At 42.1% G+C, this 22,785-nt stretch overlaps 1 protein-coding gene across 1 annotated transcript in view; it reads left to right on the top strand.

The window, feature by feature from the left end:
• The window catches only part of MED23 (mediator complex subunit 23), a 100,844-nt gene that overhangs the window by 46,710 nt on the left and 31,349 nt on the right, over positions 1-22,785 (top strand). Inside the window, 9 exon segments of the mRNA XM_044288675.1 lie at positions 3,511-3,711; positions 4,469-4,612; positions 4,799-4,944; positions 5,667-5,912; positions 8,159-8,301; positions 9,712-9,886; positions 10,365-10,528; positions 12,594-12,718; positions 16,983-17,188. Of these exon segments, the coding sequence (XP_044144610.1) occupies positions 3,511-3,711; positions 4,469-4,612; positions 4,799-4,944; positions 5,667-5,912; positions 8,159-8,301; positions 9,712-9,886; positions 10,365-10,528; positions 12,594-12,718; positions 16,983-17,188 (1,550 nt within the window).

Below are 22,785 nucleotides of genomic sequence, written 5' to 3'. Positions count from 1 at the left end.
TTCCATCTCGTTATCTTCTCAGGAACACATTAGCAAATGAAAACTGACATTGGTATAGCAGGGTCAGATACAACCCAGTGTCGGGGTCGTCATGGCAACGCATCGGCTGACTTTCCAGGCCTTTATGCATTTGGTGTCTGAATGCCGTCCAGTGCAGACTGAGTGGAGCTGGGCTTTCAGTGAGAATATCAATCTCCATCTCTTGAATTGATCTCAGCAGAGACTGATGCAGAAACCTGAAGCTGACAGCCAAAACTTGGCTGCTTACCTGTGTCTTCTTGCCTGCAATTTTGAGTAGATTTTTGAGAGTGTATGGTTGTAGGTACTGAGGCTTGAGAGCAATACGCATAGGCATGGTTTAGTCTGTTGCTAAGAAGATGATTGGAAGCATCTGACTGATAAAAGTGAACCTACAGATGTAGCAGGGTTAACACACAAACTATTAACTCAACTCAAATTTCTTGACTCATCGTGTTATCTTGAAACAAAAGCCATTGAAAAGCAATTGAAGGTGTTTGCTTAACGCATTTAGTTTAGGTAACGCCTATCATAATGCATGAGCGTTAACTCTACTACATCTGTATGCTTAAAAGGGGTTGTCCCAAAATAACAAGATAGATCATGTGTCTGATTGGTAGGGGTCCCCGACCATTGTGACCTTTACCAATCATAAACAAAGGGGTCCCATGTCTACCAGCTGTTGAGCATGCTCACTGCCACCCCATTCCAACTCTCTACTGGAGATAACCAAGCATTGTACTATGTGCCCTGTACACAAGCATACTGTATGGCTGGGTTTATCTTGATCAGTTCAACTCTGCTTTCCTTTCTACAATCAGATGTTCTGTTGCAGAGAAATCCAAACTTTTCTTAATATGCTAATGAGGTGCTCGGAGCACCGCTTCACCTTCTCCGCTCTCCGGTTGCCACTTTCCCTCTTGCACTGATTGAGAGGGCCAGACACTCACTGCTCCAATCCCTGACCCTGAAATCTTGTGCATTCGCCAGTGAGATTACAATTGGCACATCACAGTTCAGATATCAGACAGGGGGCAGCTGAATGAGATCAACAGCACATTCACCATGTGCGAGCAGTAAAGATGCCTGGTCCTGTCAATCGGTGGTAGAGGTAAAGCCTGGGCTTAGCATATTAATTAAAAATGAAAGGCGAGTTCATATCTGCGTTAGAGGCTCTGTTGTCCGGTAAATAAACAGGGGTCCAAACAGAAAGTGAACGGACTCTATTGTAGTCGGTGAAGTCTGTTCAGGTCTGTTTGGGCGAGTTATGTGCTGTATCCATCACTTCTGCTACTCTAAAGGAACAGAACAGCAGAAATATTTAGTGAGATGTTTTGAGATTTTTGGTATATAATTCAAGAAAGGAAGTAGCATTGAACTCAGCATGATTGATCCTTCCAGTCTGTACGCCTGGTTTAATAGGTTCAGCATGTTGTGTTTAACATAGACTGGAAGGGTCAGATATAACCCATTTCCTTCCTAAGGTATGCTTTTGCATTCCTCTATATCCATTCATAATCAAAGGTATTAAAGGAGTTATCTGGGAATTTATATTGATGACCTATCCTCTGGTGTTGGATCGCCACCGATCAGATGTTAGAAGAGGCCAGTGCTCCGTGAGCCCCGCTGCCTTTTCCTAGGTCATGTAACATCACCATACATCAGTCACATGGCCTAGTTGCAGCTCATTCCCATTCAAGTCAATGAGGCTGAGCTGCAATACTAAGCACAGCATCCATTCAATGTACAGTGCTGTTCGCGGAAAGCTTCCAGGAGCCAGATGCGCGCACCAGAGCCCTGGTGAGAGCGGTGGCTCCCTGAAACAGCTGAACGGTGGGTCTGCCAGTATTCGCACTCCCGCCGATGTGATAATGATGACCCATCTAAGAATAGGTCATTATCAATTCCTGGATAACCCCTTTAACTACATCAGTGGTCAGCAACTTGGTGCACTCCAGCCGTTGTGAAACTATAATTCCACGATGCACGCTTGCTTGTCTGTACTCGGAACTACCGTAGAAGTTCATACAGCATGCTGGGAGTTGTAATTTCACAACAGCTGGAGTTTCGGAGGTTGCTTACCTCCGATCTGCATAGTTGCTATTGTATTTGTCACTGTGTAGTGTGTTTTTTGAACCTGGGAGGACCATAACCGACTGTCTGATCATCATAGAGTAGTCAGATTTTCGCTGGTATGGGATATCCTAATTATTGGAGGATACCCAGCAATAGAGGTTACCCTAGACTGCTTTGAGTCAATTTCAGCCTATTTATATTTGCTTTCACATCGATAAGATTTTGATGTGGTATAAATGGTGATGGTTTGGTAAGATCAATGGGCTGCCTATTATCTGCTTTGATCATGGAGAATTATGCTGAAAAGCTATGGAAATGTATGTAACGTGTCATAGTCTTGGCACCCCCACAGATCAGCTGTTTGTAGGGGCCGCAGTGCTCTGGACGCTCTTGATCGTTTACATATGTCTGAACGCTCCGCTTTTAGCGGCTGTTCTGAGTATTGCGGCTTTGTCTCCTCAATTGCTGTTGAAGGAGAGACTTTATCATCTACATTAGTACTAAGCTATTGGTGCATACTAAGGAAGCTGAAGCCATGACAGTCCGTAAGCAGGTATGACGTTATTGTTGGGAAAGCTTGTAGATAATGAACTGCCATTGGCTTCAGAGCCACAGACTGCGTATTGCTGCTTTACATGTGGATCTCCCATTTACAAATGTCAGCCTGTCCTCTGATTGAGTTTCGCTGGCCCCGAGACTACATGTTACTCTTTGTCACGGCATGTCTTGCCAAGTCGTCCTTAGTCTTGCATCTTTTGTGTTTCTCTGCTGGCAAAGAGCATGTAAGGGCAATGTTAATTGTACGTACATATCTTAACTTGGCAGCCATTTTCCTTCTCCCTTTTTTATGGCAAAAAATGCAATGTCATGTCCACCTATACTTTTACAGAAGTTGCCAATTCTTGACTAACAATATGTCATAGCCGTTCATTGCTCTATGTACCCTCTGTATATATTTTTCTACAAAATATATACGTCTGGTTTTGCCTGCAGAAAGGGACACTGCAATTCTTTGTTTAGTCTTCTGCTTCTTTTCACAGACTACATGAAAGCTGAGTGACGGTGACAGGAGCACCCTGGTGACAATGTGAAGAATATTCACTGCAGCCTTACTTATCATTCATCTACAGTGCTGAAAGCAATTGAAATAAATTGTGAGCTAAAGTTCATTTAGCTTACACTGGGATAGTCTGCTTTGATGGTTAATTGTGGTGGTCACGGCTTTTATGGTTTCTGATTTAAACTTAAAAATGGGAAGTACAGACGTATAGTTCAGTCACTTTCATTCAGCTTTCATGAGCATTCTTGAGATGTAATCCATTTCATGCTTCTTGGCCTGGTTTGGCCACCTTTATTGTGTGCTGATACATCGGTTTGGAGTGTGGGACTTTTGGAATACTGATTTCTACTTTTCAGCACAAGCAGAGATGTCCTGTGCTGGAGGACCAGCTGGTTGATCTGGTGGTCTATGCCATGGAGCGATCCGAGACGGAAGAGAAGTTTGACGATGGTGGGACGAGCCAGTTGTTGTGGCAGCATCTTTCAAGCCAGCTGATTTTCTTTGTGCTCTTTCAGTTTGCAAGTTTTCCACATATGGTCTTGTCTCTTCACCAAAAGGTATTGAATTGCATATCTGACATAGCTAGTGTCTTTGAAGATTCATTGATGGGAGCTATGCACAGTGTCATTTTAAAGGGGTTCTCTGGGCTCTTAATATTGATGACCTTTCCTTGGGATGGGTCATCCGTATCAGATCGGCGGTGGTCAGATGTATGAAGGGAAGGCACGCACACTGTGTGGGTGCCGTTTCCCGTCTCTCTTCCTGCTCTACAATAGACATAGCAGCAGCCACGTGTGCACTGTGCGCGCCTTCCCTTCATACAGCTGATCGGACACCTGCCGATCTGATATTGATGACCTATCCAACAGTTTTCAGTGCCAGCGACTACCCAAAACAGTTATTCGGTGGGGGTGTTGGAACCCCACCCATCTGATATCGATGACCTGCCATGAAGTACTGAAAACTCATACATAGTTTATGCAGATCTTCTTGTGGATTTTTGTGCATCAATATCCATATATGTAACTTGCGGACTTTGAGGCTGATTTGCCGCAGCTCTCACCCTTTCTATTGCAGAAGGTGAAATCTGCATAAACATAACAACATAAACAGTTGACATGTTGCGGAAAATTTACGTAACCGTGTACATGAGATTTTGAAAAGGTCATTTACTCAGCTAGTACTGTATTCACGAAAATCCGTACATAATGCGCATTGTGTGCAAGTGCCTTTTAGGTAATGTTGCTCATGTACTTTAAGAAAAAGCTGATAATTTACTACAGTGTTTTTATCAGTGACACACATTTGTTACAGCTTGCAGGTCGAGGTCTCATTAAAGGCAGAGACCATCTCATGTGGGTTCTTCTTCAGTTCATCTCTGGAAGCATACAGAAGAATGCTCTGGCTGACTTTTTACCAGTTATGAAGCTCTTTGACCTCTTGTACCCTGAAAAGGAGGCGAGTATTTGGTTAAATGACAAGATGAAATATTGTTTTCATGTTTCTTTGTCAATAGAAGTAGATATTTTTATTATAACCTAGCTAAAGATTTTAGAATTTGTCTACTTGATTTACTATAATTACCCAATTTAAATGTTTTTAGTAATGTTTTTCCCCAATTTTTTTTTTTGTTTTTTGTTTTAGTGTATCCCTGTGCCAGATATCACCAAGCCTCAGTCCACACATTCCTTTGCAATGACTTGTATTTGGATCCACCTTAACAGAAAAGCTCAAAATGACAACTCCAAGCTACAGATTCCTATTCCTCACTCACTAAAATTACATCATGAGTATGTAAAAAAACCCACTATTGATATATATTAACTGAATATTGAATGTTATCTCGGTTCTTCACCACCATATATGTAATGACCTCCACATTAATTGCATTTCAATGGGAGATTCAGCGCTGATTCTGCCCCAAGATAGGATATACATTTTTTTTTTTTTTTTAGATGTGTGTAAAAAAAAAAAAAAAATGAAAAAGCTGCTTCCCATTGAAATTAATGAAAGGCTGATTTTGAGGTAGAAGCACCCCAAAATCAGCGCCAAAACTGTGTGAACTGACCCTTATAGTTTGACTGTTTTTAAAGAAGGACTTAAATAGAAATACATTTTTTGTAAGTAGCTCCATCCCTTGCTAACCCAAGCCTATTTGTACCCTATTAGCCTGTCTAATTTGAATATGCTCTTTGCTCAGTATCAGTTTACTACAGTTAGGGCACATTCACATGACCGCGCCGTATTTTGAGACCCGCAATTTGGGTATCCGCAAAACAAGTATGCCGTCTATGTGCCTTCTGCAATTTGCGGGACGGAACAACGGATGTGGAACTATTCATACGGTCGTGTGAATGAGCCCTTATTAGTAAATTTTATACTGTTGGTGTGTTTGGTGTTGCATTGCTAGACGGAAAAATCCATATTAAATGTCCTTACCTAATTTAGTAATTTTTTTTTTATAGATTCAGGTAGCATTTTATTTGTAACTGGATTGTGCCTTCTTTTTTAGGTTTTTGCAGCAGAGTTTACGGAATAAGAGCTTGCATATGAACGACTACAAAATAGCCTTACTGTGCAATGCCTATTCCACCAATTCTGAGTATTTCACGTTACCCATGGGAGTGCTTGTGGAAACTATTTATGGAAATGGAAATGTAAAGATACCACTACCAGGGACAAATTGTACAGCATCTGGTTCAACTACTCCGCTGCCAATGAACTTGTTGGATTCACTTACTGTTCATGCAAAAATGAGGTATGGCTCTTAAAGGATAATAACACTCACTCTCGATTGACATTTACCAATATGCCTAAGTCTACATAGAAAGCTGACTAGTTTTGTAAACTGCTTTCATTATTTGTGTGACGTTTTGGTGGCTGTTCAGACAGAAAACTTTCAATTCTGCTGTATTCCTGTTATCTGTGAGCATTGCATTGTGAGAGCTCAGAACTATGCTAATAAACTTGAACATAAACTATAAAACAGCTTTTCCTGAACGAATAGGACATATGAATATAATAAGCTTTTGTAATAAATCTTATTAAAGAAAAAGTTTTCTTTTAAGGCTGCTTTGCTCTTTTCTGGCTTTAATTTTTGAAGTCTGTGGAGAGAGGAGGTGAGAAGAGGAGGCTGCTAAATGACAGACACACAAACTGCAGTTTCTTAGCTATGCTGCACTTAGCACTTTTGACTGTACTATATCTAGTAAGATAATGTGCTACTACTGAAGTAATAAATCTCTACCAGGCAGCAGCCTCCTCATTTCTACTCCCCTCTCCACAGACTTTTATGTGTGATGCTGGAGACAGGTGCTATGGCTGAGTGAAGGGAAGGAGGAAAAGCAGCCTGAAAAGCCTACGAGGAAGCATAATTCTTTTTATGAGATAATGAGATTTATTACAAAGTTTCTTATATTTACCAGTACTTTACATTTATGCAAACTTGTTCATACTTGGCGGTACACTTATCTTAACTAGCATTATTGGAAGCAGCAGTGCACATTAATGAAGAAATTAAATGGAATCTATAGAAACTGAAACAAAATCTGTAAGCGGCCACATTCAACGCGCAGCATTTTCTTCAAATACATTTTTAAGTTTAAGAAATACAAATTTACCAGCTTGTTACCTTCTTTGAAAAATAAAATAAAAAAAAGTGCTATGGCATCAGTGGGGGCTGCCCTATAAAGGTAAGACCATAATTAGACTAGGGCTAAACTGATAAAAGGTCCTCTTTAAAGTCTGTTAATTGCACAAATGGTGCAGGCATAGTGAGCACTGCAACAACACTCAATCAACAGTCTTGTAAGACAGACAGGGGCAGATTGACCATAGACCTTACAGGGAAATTTTCCCGGTGGGCCGATGCCCAAGGGGCCGCCTGAGGCCTCCTCACGGCCGGCAACTGAATGTTTTTGCGGCTGTATTTTGTGCTGATGGCTGCAATATTTTGTGATGGACTGTGGTATTTGGCTCTGTTAGGGTAGTATTGCTGGCCCTGCCTACTTGTGTTGGCCCTGCCTTCCATTAATTTGGACCGGACTACAAAATGGTGGCACTTAGTATTTTTTTCCAGGGCCACTTTAAATTCCCAATCCACCCCTGAAGACAGAAGATGAAAAACAGGGCTGTCAGGCAACAAAAAACTCAACAGTGATGCCAGACAAAAAATAAATCAGTGGAGCATCTGTATGTAAAGGATCTTGCAACTTTGATCACTACACATAACACCCTCCAGCAATGCTATATTGTAAAATAAGCTTTTCATCTGAACTTTCTAGGTGAACTTTTTTTTTTTTCATTTTCTACAAGGGAAATGGGGTGACAATTAGGGCAACAAAAGCGGTCTTTGCCAGGTTTTGGGAAAACTATTATGTCAGCTTCAAGCAATTGTCTTGCAGTGAAGGGAAGAGTTGGAGAGCGTTGAAAAATTTTATTAAAAATATGGAAGCGGGGTTGTAGACATTAGGGCTGGACTGCTTTCCTTGTCTGAATTGTGTTTTAGTCAGTATTTTACATCAGTATTTGCAGTTCAAGTACAGAAGTGGAATATAAACAGAAATATAATGGAAATATTTTTTAATCTTCTGTATTTTGGACCTACTCCTGTCTTTGTTTTACTGACCAGGATATTGCCATGTAAAAGTGGCCACACTCAACGATCAACTACTCAACTATCTGCATTTTAACTCGAAAATTATATTATCTGTTAGATTTAATTTTGCTGGTTTCTGAATTTATATACACAAAAATTATACACAAAAAAAAATTCAGAGAAGGTAGTAAATGAAAGTATGAAAAGTATTGGAGTCTTTCTGTAGTAACAATGAAAAGGTTTTTAAAACCTTTTTCTGCACAATATGAAATGTTGAACCATTTTCTTGGTGACTTATTGGTAGAGTAACACATTTATTGCTTTGGCCACACATATTCTACAGTTCCTTGCTGTAACTTTTGTTTTTTTTTACGACTTATTTATTTTATTTTTTTCTTATTTTTCAGTCTTATACACAGCATTGCTACTAGAGTTATTAAACTGGCTCATACAAAATCTAGCCCAGCCCTGGCCCCTGCACTCGTGGAAACCTACAGTCGCTTGTTGGTATATATGGAGATAGAATCGCTTGGCATCAAAGGATTCATCAGTAAGCATTTGTCATTTTATGCATAAAATGGAGACTATAAAAAGAGCAAGCAATCCAGTCAAGCAGAGAATTTCAATATTAAATAATAATATAACTCCATTCAGCATCTGTGTATTTTGGTGGTAGTAACTGAAGGAGACCATGAATGCACGATCCAAAACCCAAACTTAAAGGGGTTGTCTCATCTGGGACATTGATGGCTTATCTCTAGGAAATGTCATCAATGTCAAATAGGTGCAGGTCCCAACTCTGGGACTGACTCCTGTCTTCAGAATGGGTGAAAAACAAAGTGAAGATGTGTACCCTATGCTTGCGCGGCTTGCACACTATTCAATGCCATGGAAGTACCAAAAAGCAGTGAATGGAGAGTAAGTACAACTTGGCAACTTCTCCATTCACCTCTATGGGACTAGTGGACATAGTCAAGCACTTTCTATGCTGTCAGAAAAAAATATGTTATAACCCCATAGCTACGGTATGGTCCCTGACATATAGTGACCATTCTACCCAGCTTATGGGCACCATGTGCGGTTTTGCACCAAAGTGTAACTTTTTGTAAAAATTCTAATTAATATTTGCTGGCAGGTCTGATACAAAACACAGCCTGAGGCATCTCCTAAAAAAATGAAAGTTCTATGTCTAAATGCGCAGATCATATATTCACCAGAACTGAAAACACCCAAAATTTGTCATGATCCAGATTGCATGTCACAGAGACAAGTGACCTGATTAGGTACATTAGCTAATTAGATGACAAATTGCCCATCTTCTTACCTAATTAACAAGAACACCCAGAGCAAAAAGTAGCTTATCTGTCCTGTTTAATGTTTCCCGTGGACCTTCAGTTCCATCTGGAGATGGCGTTTTACCACTGTAAACGCCACAAAAAATGCAAACGTGCAGAAAACACCACAAAAATTGTGTGTGTGAAAGCAGCCTCAGTTTAAGGCCTCGTGCACGCGTTGATATCCGTTCCGCGCATTGGGGACCGCAGTTTGCAGTCCCCAATGCACAGGCAACATCTGTGTAAATTCTGCAGACAGATCAAGACCCATTCAACTTAAATGGGTCCGTGGTCCGGCCGCATTGCAAAAAAGTATTGCATGGGCACGGACAGAAACCCCACGAAGCCACTTCGTGATGCTTCCATGGGGTTTTGTGTTTCTGTTCCACACCGGACCTTCCGGATTGCGTGCCCATTCATTGCGGGCCGCAATACGGGCACGGCCGGGCAACGGCCATGTGCCTGAGTCCTAACAATCAGAGACCACATATCCTCTTTCAGTGATGTGAGGGGAGACAACACCAAGAAAAGGCTTTGGGAGACTATATGGGTGCAGAGAAGTAAAACAGAAGACTGTGACTATATTAGTATTTTAAACAATTTTTTTTTTTTTTTTCTTCTACCAGGTCAGCTATTACCCACTGTGTTCAAGTCTCATTCATGGGGAATCCTTCACACCCTGCTGGAAATGTTCAGTTACCGAATGCACCATATCCAGCCTCATTATCGAGTTCAGCTCCTAAGTCACCTCCATTCGCTTGCTGGAGTCCCACAGACCAATCAGAATCAGCTCCACCTCTGGTTGGTACCCCTAAATTCAATACTTGGCCCATGATTAAGTTTATATTTCTGAGGTGTTTTTCCATGATGTAATTTCAGTTTTCCTTGCCTCCCTGTATTATGTGTGTGTGCTCTAATCAAGTATACAGATAGAAGATGTCTTATTTAGTTAAGCCAAAGAGCAGAGAGCAGTTACTTAAAGGGGACTTCCAGGGCAAGAACTAGAAGGCGTATCTATAGGACATGCCATATATCTGTGGAGATACTAGGTCTCCTGTTGGGGGAAATGAAAAGAGGCTATGGGGATTGACTGAAATATTGCCATTGTATAGATATACCCTGTTCTGTATTGGTGTCACTCAAATACCTCTTTTAAAGCTTCACTTGAAGGTTATTTGCTTTGTTTTCTTATTTTAGAGTTTAATAACTTTGTGTGCTGAAAAAAATACCAAATCTTTTTATATATATATATTATTATTATTATTTTTTTTATTTCAAGTGTTGAGAGTACAGCTTTAAGATTGATCACAGCTCTGGGAAGTTCTGAGGTGCAGCCACAGTTTACTCGTTTCCTGAGCGATCCCAAAACTGTTTTATCAGCAGAATCGGAGGAGCTGAACAGAGCACTGATTTTAACGCTGGCAAGAGCCACTCACGTCACTGGTATGTTTAGTGTCTTTAGCAGTAAGAGAAAAAATACATTTTTATGGGAATAGCTGACCATCTTATGTGTATTCATGGTGCCCCTACTCTCCTGTGATGGCAGATGTCAGGGGGAGAAATAACGGGAGGGTTGCATTTCAACGTGCCCAATTCTTTCTTCTCACTGGATTTAAAGCAGTTGTCTCACTTCAGAAAATTGCATTTATTATGTAGATAAAGGTAATACAAGGCACTTACTAATGTATTGTGATTGTCCATATTGCCTCCTTTATTGGCTGGATTCATTTTTCCATCACATTATACAATGATTACTTCCATGGTTACGACCACCATGCAATCTATCAGTGGTGGTCGTGCTTGCACACTATAGGAAAAAGCACCAACCTACGTGTACTTCTGCGGCCACCAGAGAGGCTGACACTTTTTCCCTACAGTGTGCAAGCACGACCACCACTGATAGATTGCAGGGTGTCGTAACCATAGAAGTAATCATTGTATAATGTGATGGACAAATGAATCCAGCCAGCAAAGGAGGCAATATGGACAATCACAATACATTAGTAAGTGCCTTGTATTACCTTTCTCTACATGATATAAATACCATTTTCTCAAGTGTGACAACCTATTTAAGCTACTGTTAGAGATGTCTCTTTGTAGTTTATTACCCTTTCCCAATTGAAAACACATGCACGTTAAGCATACCGCTATCTAAGGTGTATGTAATGTAACAGGATTAGCTTGCGGTCTCCTGGGATAGACGGGCGCTGTTGGCACACAAAACACAGTACAGTCCAAGCAAGTATGGTGCAATTGACTCAGCCAGTTTTATTGGCTTTTTCAGACAAAAGTATTAATCAAAACAGTACAAAATAAAAGAAATACCTGGCTGTCTGGCCACTACTTCTATATATCAAGCAGTTCCTAACTAAAGGAAACTGAGTCTTGTACCCAGCACCCTAAACAAGACACACGGTTGCTTTTTACTCACAGCAGAGCTTCCCGGGAGCAGAGACCTCAATTAGTGAGCTGTCTGCCCCGTTTATGGCACACCCAGCTTTTCAGGTGATTGCCAGTTACCACAAATACCTGGAGTGGCTAATTGGAGCAAGGACCCACCCAACTCTCCCTGCTCCAAGCAGCCAGCCTCTTCTAACCAAGTTTTTGATGAAAACCCTTAGGCCTCTTGCACACGACCATATGCCCTCTGAGATATACGGTCTGTGAGCGGGAGAAGCATTGATTGTGCGCACGGGAGCACACAACATCATAGATCACAGTGATGCTGTGCACGTCGGGCCACCCGTGGGGCTATTGTCCCACATAAGATCATATGAGTGCAGGACACTTGCCCGTGGGCGGCCCAATATGTGAAGTATCATTGTAATCTATGATGCTGTGTACTCCCGTGCGCACGATCAATGCCGTTCTGGTACATATGGCCCGCTCACGGACTGTATATATCTCGGAGGGCATACAGTCGTGTGAAAGAGGCCTAACTGAGCTACATGTAAAGCTTAACCTGGACTGAGGTGAGTTGTAATACATTATAATGCTCCAATGTCTGTGTATTGTGGGAAGGTCAGATCTATGAATCAGCATTTTGCTTAAAATAGGTCATTGGTAAATATACGCTGTTCAGACCATGCCCTCCATTACAGGAGTTCTCATCCATAGAATATTAGCCTTTTGGGGTTTTTCAGGGGCAGTGAATGGATCGCTGAATAAGTAGGGCACCCAGAACTGTAATAGCCTGGGTGACAACTTCTGTAATAATTGTAAAAGCTTGTGCTCGGCTCTCCCAGATGCAAATGGTACTAAGACAGAAACAGCAGCGTGCAAGCATTTTTAGGAAAAATTGCTCTTTTAAAGCCTCTTGTGAGAAATTATTTTTTTCTTTTTTTCCCCTAAACTTTCTTAATACGGTACGTCTTCATCTTACATTATTTGTCAGAAGCTAGTATGTTGAACATTTGCATATACAGTTGTATCTATCTTTTTTTTTTTTTTTTTTTTTTTTTTTTTTTTTTTTTCTCTTTTAACTCATGAAGTGTTGTTGCTTTGCTAGATTTTTTCACAGGTTCCGAATCAATTCAAGGCACTTGGTGCAAGGACATCCTGCAGACAATTATTAGCTTCACACCACATAACTGGGCCTTGCACACACTCAGCTGCTTTCCTGCTCCATTACAGGTAAACATATTCATGATTTGTATTGCCAACCTCAGCCGCAAGCAGTAAATTGTAACTATTTTGACATTTAATTTTTTTTATTTTATTTTATTTTTTATAAATTATTTTAACCCGCAAGGCAGAAAAGTTCTAGCCTCATTCAGTGGGGCTAATCCTTGAGCAGCTGCTCGTCGTGATTTCTGTACCAAAACTGTTCCAACAATGGACGTGGCATTTTATTTTTTACATAATGTGTATTACAAATGTTTATTCCCATTTTAATCAATATGCAGTTTTCAGATTTGCTGCTTTGTGAACATAGTCTTAATTATCTGTGTTTAGTAGTTTTGTGCAAGTGGTGGTTTAATCGAAAACACTTCCGTTTTGTTCCCATTCGTTGTCAATGGGGACAAAACTGTACTGAAGGGAACGGAATGCACCAGAATGCATTCCCTTTGGTTTGCGGAGCAAAACGGATGACGCACAATGTAAGTCAATGGTGCCGGATCCGTTTTCTCGGACACAATAGAAAACTAATTTGGTACCCATTGACTTACAATGGTTTTAATGCCGGATCCGTCATTGCTGTTTTAGAGATAATACAACTGGATCCGTTCATAATGTATGCAGCCGATTGTATCAATAACGAAAGCATTTTTTGCTGATCCTTGCCGGATTGGGCAAAAATGCATGTGTGAAAGTTGCCTTAGGGCTGCTCCTCTTTTCATTTTTTTATTAGAGTAAATTGTTGAAAAAGTATGAAAAATCAGTTACTGGCAGTCGTTCCGTACCTGCTAAGACCCTGCGGGTCAGCATTGCACTAACATTACCGCTGCCTCTGTTCACTATGCAATGTTAGACTGCTGGAATATTAAACCGCACGGTAGCTTTACTGCAGTGGATCCTTGCCATTTTAGTGGAAGAAGAGAGCTGTCCCTTAAGCCTCATGCACACATCCGTGGGAACACGGACCGTGAGATACCGGCCTGGATTCCTGCTGAGTGCACGGCGTCATTGGTTGCTATGACGCTGTGCGCCCGCTGCTGTACAGTAATACACTCGTATAGATAATACCTAGGGTTGTTGCGGGTATCGAAATTTCGATACCCAATCGATACTTTTGTCCCGGTATCGATACGATACCGGGATTTCCGTTTTTTCGATACTGGGCTGCACTTCTGCGCAGTCTAGTATCTCTGAACATGAGCTCGCTGCTATCGGCGCGCTCATGTTCTCTCTCAGCAGCACGGGGAGAAGGAAGCTGTCCTCCCTCCCCCTGTCCTGCTGCCGCTGCCACCAATGAGAAGCGAGGGGCGGAGGAGGGACGGCAATGAGAAGAGAGGGACGGAGGAGGGGCGGCAATGAGAAGAGAGGGGCGGAGGAGGGGCGGCAATGAGAAGAGAGGGGCGGAGGAGGGGCCGGGCGCACTGCGCCACCAATGATAGGATTATTTCCACACAGAGCGGCGCCCCGCAGTGCTCCATTACTGTCTCCTCTCCTGCTCCACATGCTGCTGATTACTATCGGAGCGATGGGAGGAGACATCAGCTTCACTAGTGGGCGTTCCTTCTCCCTGCGCTGTGATTGGACAGCGCTACAGCCAGGGAGAAGGAACGCCCACTAGTGAATCTGATGTCTCCTCCCATCGCTCCGATAGTAATCAGCATGTGGAGCAGGAGAGGAGACAGTAATGGAGCACTGCAGGCGAACGGAGCGGCGCCCAGGACTAATGGTGAGTGCTGAGACATTGCTGGGCGCCGCTCTGTGTGGCCTGATAGTGAAATACTCATATACAGTAGTCAGTCTGGACTCATATACAGTAGTCAGTCTTTAACACATACAGGAGGCGGGTGCCGGCAGCAGAATCGCATTGCCGGCACCCTGCCCCTGACAGGGAGCTGCGATCAGCGGCAGTTAACTGCCGCTGATCTGCCAGTACCCGCCTCCTGTATAAAGGGGTAGTTATCATTGGTGGTGCAGTGTGCCCCCCCCCCCCTCAACCCCCCCATCCCATTAAAATCATTGGTGGCACAGTGCACCGGCCCCTCTCAACCCCCCAGTATTAAAATCATTGGTGGCAGTGGCCACAGGGACCGCTCCCCTCCCCCTCATTGGTGGTGCAGTGGCAGCTTCTGATCAGAGCCCCAGCTGTGTAAGCCTGGGGCTCCGATCGGTTACCATGGCAGCCAGGACGCTACAGAAGCCCTGGTTGCCATGGTAACATCCCTGATGCTGTGTGCACAAAGCACAGAGCAGCAGGGACAGTGTGGAGTCCTATTCACCCTGATAGAGATCTATCAGGCTGAATAGGAAAAGGGATGAAAGATCCCAGGTTCTAGCCCCTAAGGGGGAAATAGTTATTAAATAAAAAGTATAAAAAATAAATAAAAAAAACCACTAAAATATGAAGTATAAATCACCCCCTTTTCCCAATTTCACATATAAAATATATAAATAATAAACATATTACATCGCCACGTCAGAAAAGTCCAAACTATTAAAATATATTAAAAAAATCTAGGTGGTGAATGCCGGAACAGAAAAAATAAAATAAAAACTGCGCGATTCGCCATTTTTAAAAATGAGGAATGCACGTGGCTTTTTTTGTTTATTTTTTTCGCGTGGTATCGAATGGTATCGAGTATCGCAATACTTTTTCATGGTATCGAAACCGAATCAAAAAATTGGTATCGCAACAACTCTAATAATACCAGTGTATTACTGTACAGCAGCGGGCGTCCCGACATCATAGCAACCAATGACCCATGCTCTCCTGCACTCAGCAGGAATCCAGGCCGGTATCTCATGGTCCGTGTTCCACTGACATGTGCATGAGGCTTTAAAGGCTATGTACACCTTCAGAGTTTTTTTTTTTTTTTTTTACAATTCCATTTTACTCATTTTGGGTTATAAATCATTTTTTCAATTGGTTTTTATTAAAAATATTTAGCTGTTCTGTCACAAAGGTTAACTGTTTTTCTAGCTGTTTGACAGGTACTTTCATTTTGTGCCAAATCCTTATCTCTAAATTACAAAGAGGTAAGAGGCCATAAACGCTTATTTAATCCCCATCAGTAAGATAAGAACTGAGCTATAATTAGTATCTATAAGGTCACAGAGCAGAGATAAGGAGCCCATCAGCTGAGCTGGCTGAGGAGGCAGAGAGAAAATTCAGATCCTGCTAGTAGAGCATCTCAGCCCTGCACAGAAAAAAGGTTACATATTTTTAATACCAATAAAAAAAAAAATTCAGCTCAAAATGAGTACAATGCTACAATAAAAAAATACTCCCAAAAGCGTACGTAGCCTTTAACCCATTCTACCCCGGGCCAGTTTTCACCCTTCTGCCCAGGCCATTTTTTGTAAATCTGATATTTGTCACTTTGTGGTAATAGCTTTGGAACACTTATATTTATCCAAGCCATTCTGAGATTGTTTTCTCATGACACATTGTACTTCATGATAGTCATAAATTTGAGTCAATATATTTCACCTTTTTATATATGAAAAAAAATCCTGTTTACCAAAAATTTTGAAAAAATTCGCAATTTTTGAAATTTTCAATTTCTCTGCTTTTAAAACAAAGTGATAGCTCATAAAATATTTATTACTTAACATTCCCCATATGTCTACTTTGTTTGCATCATTTTGTAAATGTTATTTTATTTTTTGGGACGTTGGAAGGCTTAGAATTTTAGAAGCAATTCTTAAAATGTTTAAGAAAATTTCCAAAAACCACTTTTAAGGACCAGTTCAGATCTGAACTTTTGGGGGTGCATTACATTACATATGTATTGTAACGCATTGCCTGTTAGTGTATTACACTGAGTAGTCCACTAATAGGTTGCCTAGGAGACCTAGCCTGAGGCTGGATCTCCTGGGCACCAGTATAAGGCAGGTACCGATGCCGTGCAAGGCATTGGGCAGCCTGTGCATGGCATTAGGCTGCCTTGTCACCCATTGGGTCACCGCCACAGCAGCGCGGGACCCGATGGGCTTCCTAACCCGCCGCATGCACCTTCTATGCCGCGGTCAGCGCTGATGCCGGTGGATACAGTCCCTGATAGCCGGGCCCCTGCAGTGATCAGGCACGCACCGCTCCGGTGCCCGCCCAATCACCATAACGTAATAGTATGTCAAAATGCCGCAAGTCACTTGCCTCCATGATGTACTATTACGTCAAATGTCGGGAAGGGGTTTAATCCGTATGAATGCATAGCCATAACTGTGTCTTCCCTTTCTTGTAATTGTGTCCACTAAAATAATTTTCTATCTGTTATTGTAGGCTTTCTTCAAACAGAACAATGTGCCTCAAGAAAGTCGTTTCAACCTCAAGAAAAATGTGGAAGAGGAGTACAGAAAGTGGAAGTCTATGACCAATGAAAACGATATCATCTCTCACTTCTCCTTGCAGGGCTCCTCGCCTCTGTTTCTTTGTCTTCTTTGGAAAATGCTTCTAGAGACCGATCAAATCAACCAGATTGGATACAGGTAAATGAAGTCTGGGTTCTGTGTGCATGAGAACATATTACCTTAGGCCTCATGCACACGACTGTTGTTTTGGTTCCGCATCCGAGTTTTTGTGTGCTGTCTGCATCCGCTGTCTGTTCCGTTCCGTGGTCCGCAAAAAAATATAACATGTCCTATTCTTTTTTTTGTTTTGTTTTTTGTTTTTGTTTTCTGTTTTTATTAACAGAAGTAAATTAACAACAATCTTATACACATTTGTTGCCAAATACAGTATAGAAATAGAAGACAGAAGACCTATGTGCTCTCCATCTCTTACTGCAGAACCTATCCTATTCTTGTCCTTTTGCGGACAAGAATAAGCAGTTATTTTAACCACTTAAGGACCACAGGTTTATACCCCCCTAGTGACCAGGCCCTTTTTTACAAATCGGCACTCCACAACTTTAGCGGTTTATTGCTCGGTCATGCAACTTACCACCCAAATGAATTTTACCTCCTTTTCTTCTCACTAATGGAGCTTTCATTTGGTGGTATTTCATTGCCGCTGACATTTTTACTTTTTTTGTTATTAATCGAAATTTAACGATTTTTTTGCAAAAAAATGACATTTTTCACTTTCAGCTGTAAAATTTTGCAAAAAAAACGACATCCATATATACATTTTTCGCCAAATTTATTGTTCTACATGTCTTTGATAAAAAAAAAATGTTTGGGCAAAAAAAAAATGGTTTGGGTAAAAGTTATAGCATTTGCAAACTATGGTACAAAAATGTGAATTTCCGCTTTTTGAAACAGCTCTGACTTTCTGAGCACCTGTCATAATTCCTGAGGTTCTACAATGCCCAAACAGTAGAAAACCCCCACAAATGACCCCATTTCGGAAAGTAGACACCCTAAGGTATTCGCTGATGGGCATAGTGAGTTCATAGAACTTTTTATTTTTTGTCACAAGTTAGCGGAAAATGATGATGATTTTATTTTTTCTTACAAAGTCTCATATTCCACTAACTTGCGACAAAAAATAAAAAATTCTAAAAACTTGCCATGCCCCTCACGGAATACCTTGGGGTGTCTTCTTTCCAAAATGGGGTCACTTGTGGGGTAGTTATACTGCCCTGGCAATTTAGTGGCCCAAATGTGTGAGAAGTACCTTGCAATCAAAATGTGTAAGAAATGACCGGTGAAATCCAAAAGGTGCACTTTGGAATATGTGCCCCATTGCCCACCTTGGCAGCAAAAAAGTGTGACACATCTGGTATCGCCGTACTCAGGAGAAGTTGGGGAATGTGTTTTGGGGTGTCATTTTACATATACCCATGCTGGGTGACAAAAATATCTTGGTCAAATGCCAACTTTGTATAAAAAAATGGGAAAAGTTGTCTTTTGCCAAGATATTTCTCTCACCCAGCATGGGTATATGTAAAATGACACCCCAAAACACATTCCCCAACTTCTCCTGAGTACGGCGATACCACATGTGTGACACTTTTTTGCTGCCAAGGTGGGCAAAGGGGCACATATTCCAAAGTGCACCTTTCAGATTTTGCAGGCCATTTTTTACACATTTTGATTGCAAGGCACTTCTCACACATTTGGGCCCCTAAATTGCCAGGGCAGTATAACTACACCACAAGTGACCCCATTTTGGAAAGAAGACACCCCAAGGTATTCCGTGAGGGGCATGGCGAGTTCCTAGAATTTTTTATTTTTTGTCACAAGTTAGCGGAAAATGATGATTTTTTATTTTTATCTTTTTTCCTTACAAAGTCTCATATTCCACTAACTTGCGACAAAAAATAAAAAATTCTAGGAACTCGCCATGCCCCTCACGGAATACCTTGGGGTGTCTTCTTTCCAAAATGGGGTCACTTGTGGCGTAGTTATACTGCCCTGGCAATTTAGGGGCCCAAATGTGTGAGAAGTACTTTGCAATCAAAATGTGTAAAAAATGGCCGGTGAAATCCGAAAGGTGCACTTTGGAATATGTGCCCCTTTGCCCACCTTGGCATCAAAAAAGTGTCACACATCTGGTATCGCCGTACTCAGGAGAAGTTGGGGAATGTGTTTTGGGGTATCATTTTACATATACCCATGCTGGGTGAGAGAAATATCTTGGCAAAAGACAACTTTTCCCATTTTTTTATACAAAGTTGGCATTTGACCAAGATATTTTTGTCACCCAGCATGGGTATATGTAAAATGACACCCCAAAACACATTCCCCAACTTCTCCTGAGTACGGCGATACCAGATGTGTCACACTTTTTTGCTGCCAAGGTGGGCAAAGGGGCACATATTCCAAAGTGCACCTTTCGGATTTTGCAGGGCATTTTTTACACATTTTGATTGCAAAGTTCTTCTCACACATTTGGGCCCCTAAATTGCCAGGGCAGTATAACTACGCCACAAGTGACCCCATTTTGGAAAGAAGACACCCCAAGGTATTCCGTGAGGGGCATGGCGAGTTCCTAGAATTTTTTATTTTTTGTCGCAAGTTAGTGGAATATGAGACTTTGTAAGGAAAAAAGAAAAAAAAAGAAAAATCATCATTTTCCGCTAACTTGTGACAAAAAAAAAAAAATTCTAGGAACTCGCCGTGCCCCTCACGGAATACCTTGGGGTGTCTTCTTTCCAAAATGGGGTCACTTGTGGCGTAGTTATACTGCCCTGGCAATTTAGGGGCCCAAATGTGTAAGAAGTACCTTGCAATCAAAATGTGTAAAAAATGGCCGGTGAAATCCGAAAGGTGCACTTTGGAATATGCGCCCCTTTGCCCACCTTGGCATCAAAAAAGTGTGACACATCTGGTATCGCCGTACTCAGGAGAAGTTGGGGAATGTGTTTTGGGGTGTCATTTTACATATACCCATGCTGGGTGAGAGAAATATCTTGGCAAAAGACAACTTTTCCCATTTGTTTTATACAAAGTTGGCATTTGACCAAGATATTTATCTCACCCAGCATGGGTATATGTGAAATGACACCCCAAAACACATTCCCCAACTTCTCCTGAGTACGGCGATACCACATGTGTGACACTTTTTTGCAGCCTAGATGCGCAAAGCGGCCCAAATTCCTTTTAGGAGGGCATTTTTAGACATTTGGATCCCAGACTTCTTCTGGCTCTTTAGGGCCCCTAAAAAGCCAGGGCAGTATAAATACCCCACATGTGACCCCACTTTGGAAAGAAGACACCCCAAGGTATTCAATGAGGGGCCTGGCGAGTTCATAGAAATTTTTTTTTGGCCATAATTTAGCAAAAAAAAAATGTTTTTTTGTTTTTTTCTCACAAAGTGTCACTTTCCGCTAACTTAGGACAAAAATTTAAATCTTTCATAGACTCAATATGCCCCTCAGCAAATACCTTGGGGTGTCTTCTTTCCAAAATGGGGTCATTTGTGGGGTGTTTGTACTGCCCTTGCATTTGAGGGTCTCCGCAATCATTACATGTATGGCCAGCATTAGGAGTTTCTGCTATTCTCCTTATATTGAGCATACAGGTAATGAGATTTTTTTTTCCGTTCAGCCTCTGGGCTGAAAGAAAAAAATGAACGGCACAGATTTCTTCATTCGCATCGATCAATGTGGATGAAAAAATCTCTGCCCAAAAAAAAAAAGGAGGGGAAAGGCGTCTGCCAGGACATAGGAGCTCCGCCCTACATCCATACCCACTTAGCTCGTATGCCCTGGCAAACCAGATTTCTCCATTCGCATCAATCGATGTGGATGAATAAATCATTGCCGGGATATTATTTTTTTACATACAAAGTGTTTGCCAAAGCATAGGAACGCCGCCTCCTCCTCAGCTCGTATGCTTCGGCAAACGTATCTGTTACTGCAGAGTAGAAATCTCGTCTTGCAGCGCCGCATACACCGACTTGCGTGTAATCTGACAGCAGCGCAATGCTTCTGTCAGAATGCACATCAGTGCTGCAGCTGCTTGATCGCTTGGTCCACCTGGAAGGTAAAAAAACAAAAAAACAAAAAAGAAAAAACCAGGCCGCAACGCAATAATTTTATTAACATTAACTTTAGAGAACATTAACTTTTCTAAACTTTTGAAACAGAACAATAACTTTTTTGCTTACCGGTGATTTTTTCTTTTCTTTTTTTTTTGTTTTTTTACCTTTATTGGACAAACCTCTCCTTCCCCATGGGACAATGTGCAAAGCGCAAATCGCCCAGAGATGCGGCGAAGTACATTATGCACTTTGTCCCAGGTGAAAGGAGAGGTTTGTGGCAGCTCTGTGTGAAAGGGCCCTAAGACCCCTGTGTGCCTGTCCTGTGTACGCAATCCCTATGCTAATAGTGTACCTGAGTGTGGAACTTGCGGAAACACTCCCCTATGCATAGGGCAGGCTGGTCAGGACAGTCAGGACAAAAAAAGGTGGTGTCACGCCTTATTCCACCCCTGCTACAGACACAACATCTTTTTCTTGTGGAACGTTGAGTTGGGGTACCAGGATAGACAGACGGGAAGTGTCTGCCATGTAGCCGGCTCACTACATCAGGGCCTTGGGGCACGGACCCTCCTGGATACAGGATTTCCGAAATGATCTCTTCCTGGAATTTTAGGAAGGATCCTGTTCTCCCAGCCTTACTGTAGAGAACAAAACTATTGTACATCGCCAATTGGATCAAATAAACAGACACCTTCTTATACCAGCGTCTGGTGCGTCGGGACACTAAATAGGGAGCCAACATCTGGTCATTGAAGTCCACCCCTCCCATCTGAAGGTTATAGTCGTGGACAGAGAGGGGTTTCACAATGACTCCAGTTGCCCGTTCAATTTGGACAGTCGTGTCTGCGTGAATGGTGGACAGAAGGTAAACGTCCCTCTTGTCCCTCCACTTCACCGCGAGCAGTTCTTGGTCACACAAGGCAGCCCTCTCCCCCCGTGCAAGTCGGGTACTAACGAGCCGTTGGGGGAAGCCCCGGCGACTAGGTCGCGCGGTACCACAGCATTGAATTCCGACTATATGTAAGTGCCGAAAGAGGGCCACGCTTGAGTAAAAATTGTCCACGTATAAGTGGTACCCCTTGTGGAATAAGGGTGACACCAAGTCCCAGACAATCTTGCCACTGCTCCCCAGGTAGTCAGGACATCCGACCGGCTCCAGTTTTGAGTCTTTTCCCTCATAGACCCTAAAACGATATGTATAGCCTGTGGCCCTTTCACAGAGCTTATACAGTTTGACCCCATACCGGGCGCGCTTGCTGGGGATGTACTGTTTTATGCCAAGGCGCCCGGTAAAATGTACTAGGGACTCGTCTATGCAGATGTTTTGATTAGGGGTATACGCATCTGCAAATCTGGATGACAAATGGTCTATGAGGGGCCGAATTTTGTGGAGCCGGTCATAAGCAGGGTGGCCTCTTGGATGACAGGTGCTATTGTCCGCAAAATGCATAAAGCACATGATGACCTCAAAACGTGCCCTAGACATTGCAGCAGAGAACATGGGCATGTAATGTATTGGGTCTTTAGACCAATATGACCGCAATACATTTTTTTTTGTTAGACCCATGCTGAGGATAAGGCCCAAAAAAATTTTAAACTCGGAAACAGTGACTGGTTTCCACCGGAAAGGCTGGGCATAGTAGCTTTCCGGATTGGC

The sequence above is a fragment of the Bufo gargarizans genome, chromosome 4 (genome assembly GCF_014858855.1).
Source record: "Bufo gargarizans isolate SCDJY-AF-19 chromosome 4, ASM1485885v1, whole genome shotgun sequence".
Lineage (NCBI taxonomy): Eukaryota > Metazoa > Chordata > Amphibia > Anura > Bufonidae > Bufo > Bufo gargarizans.
The sequence above is the reverse complement of the archived record's forward strand: the minus strand, read 5'-3'. Positions and strand labels throughout refer to the sequence as shown.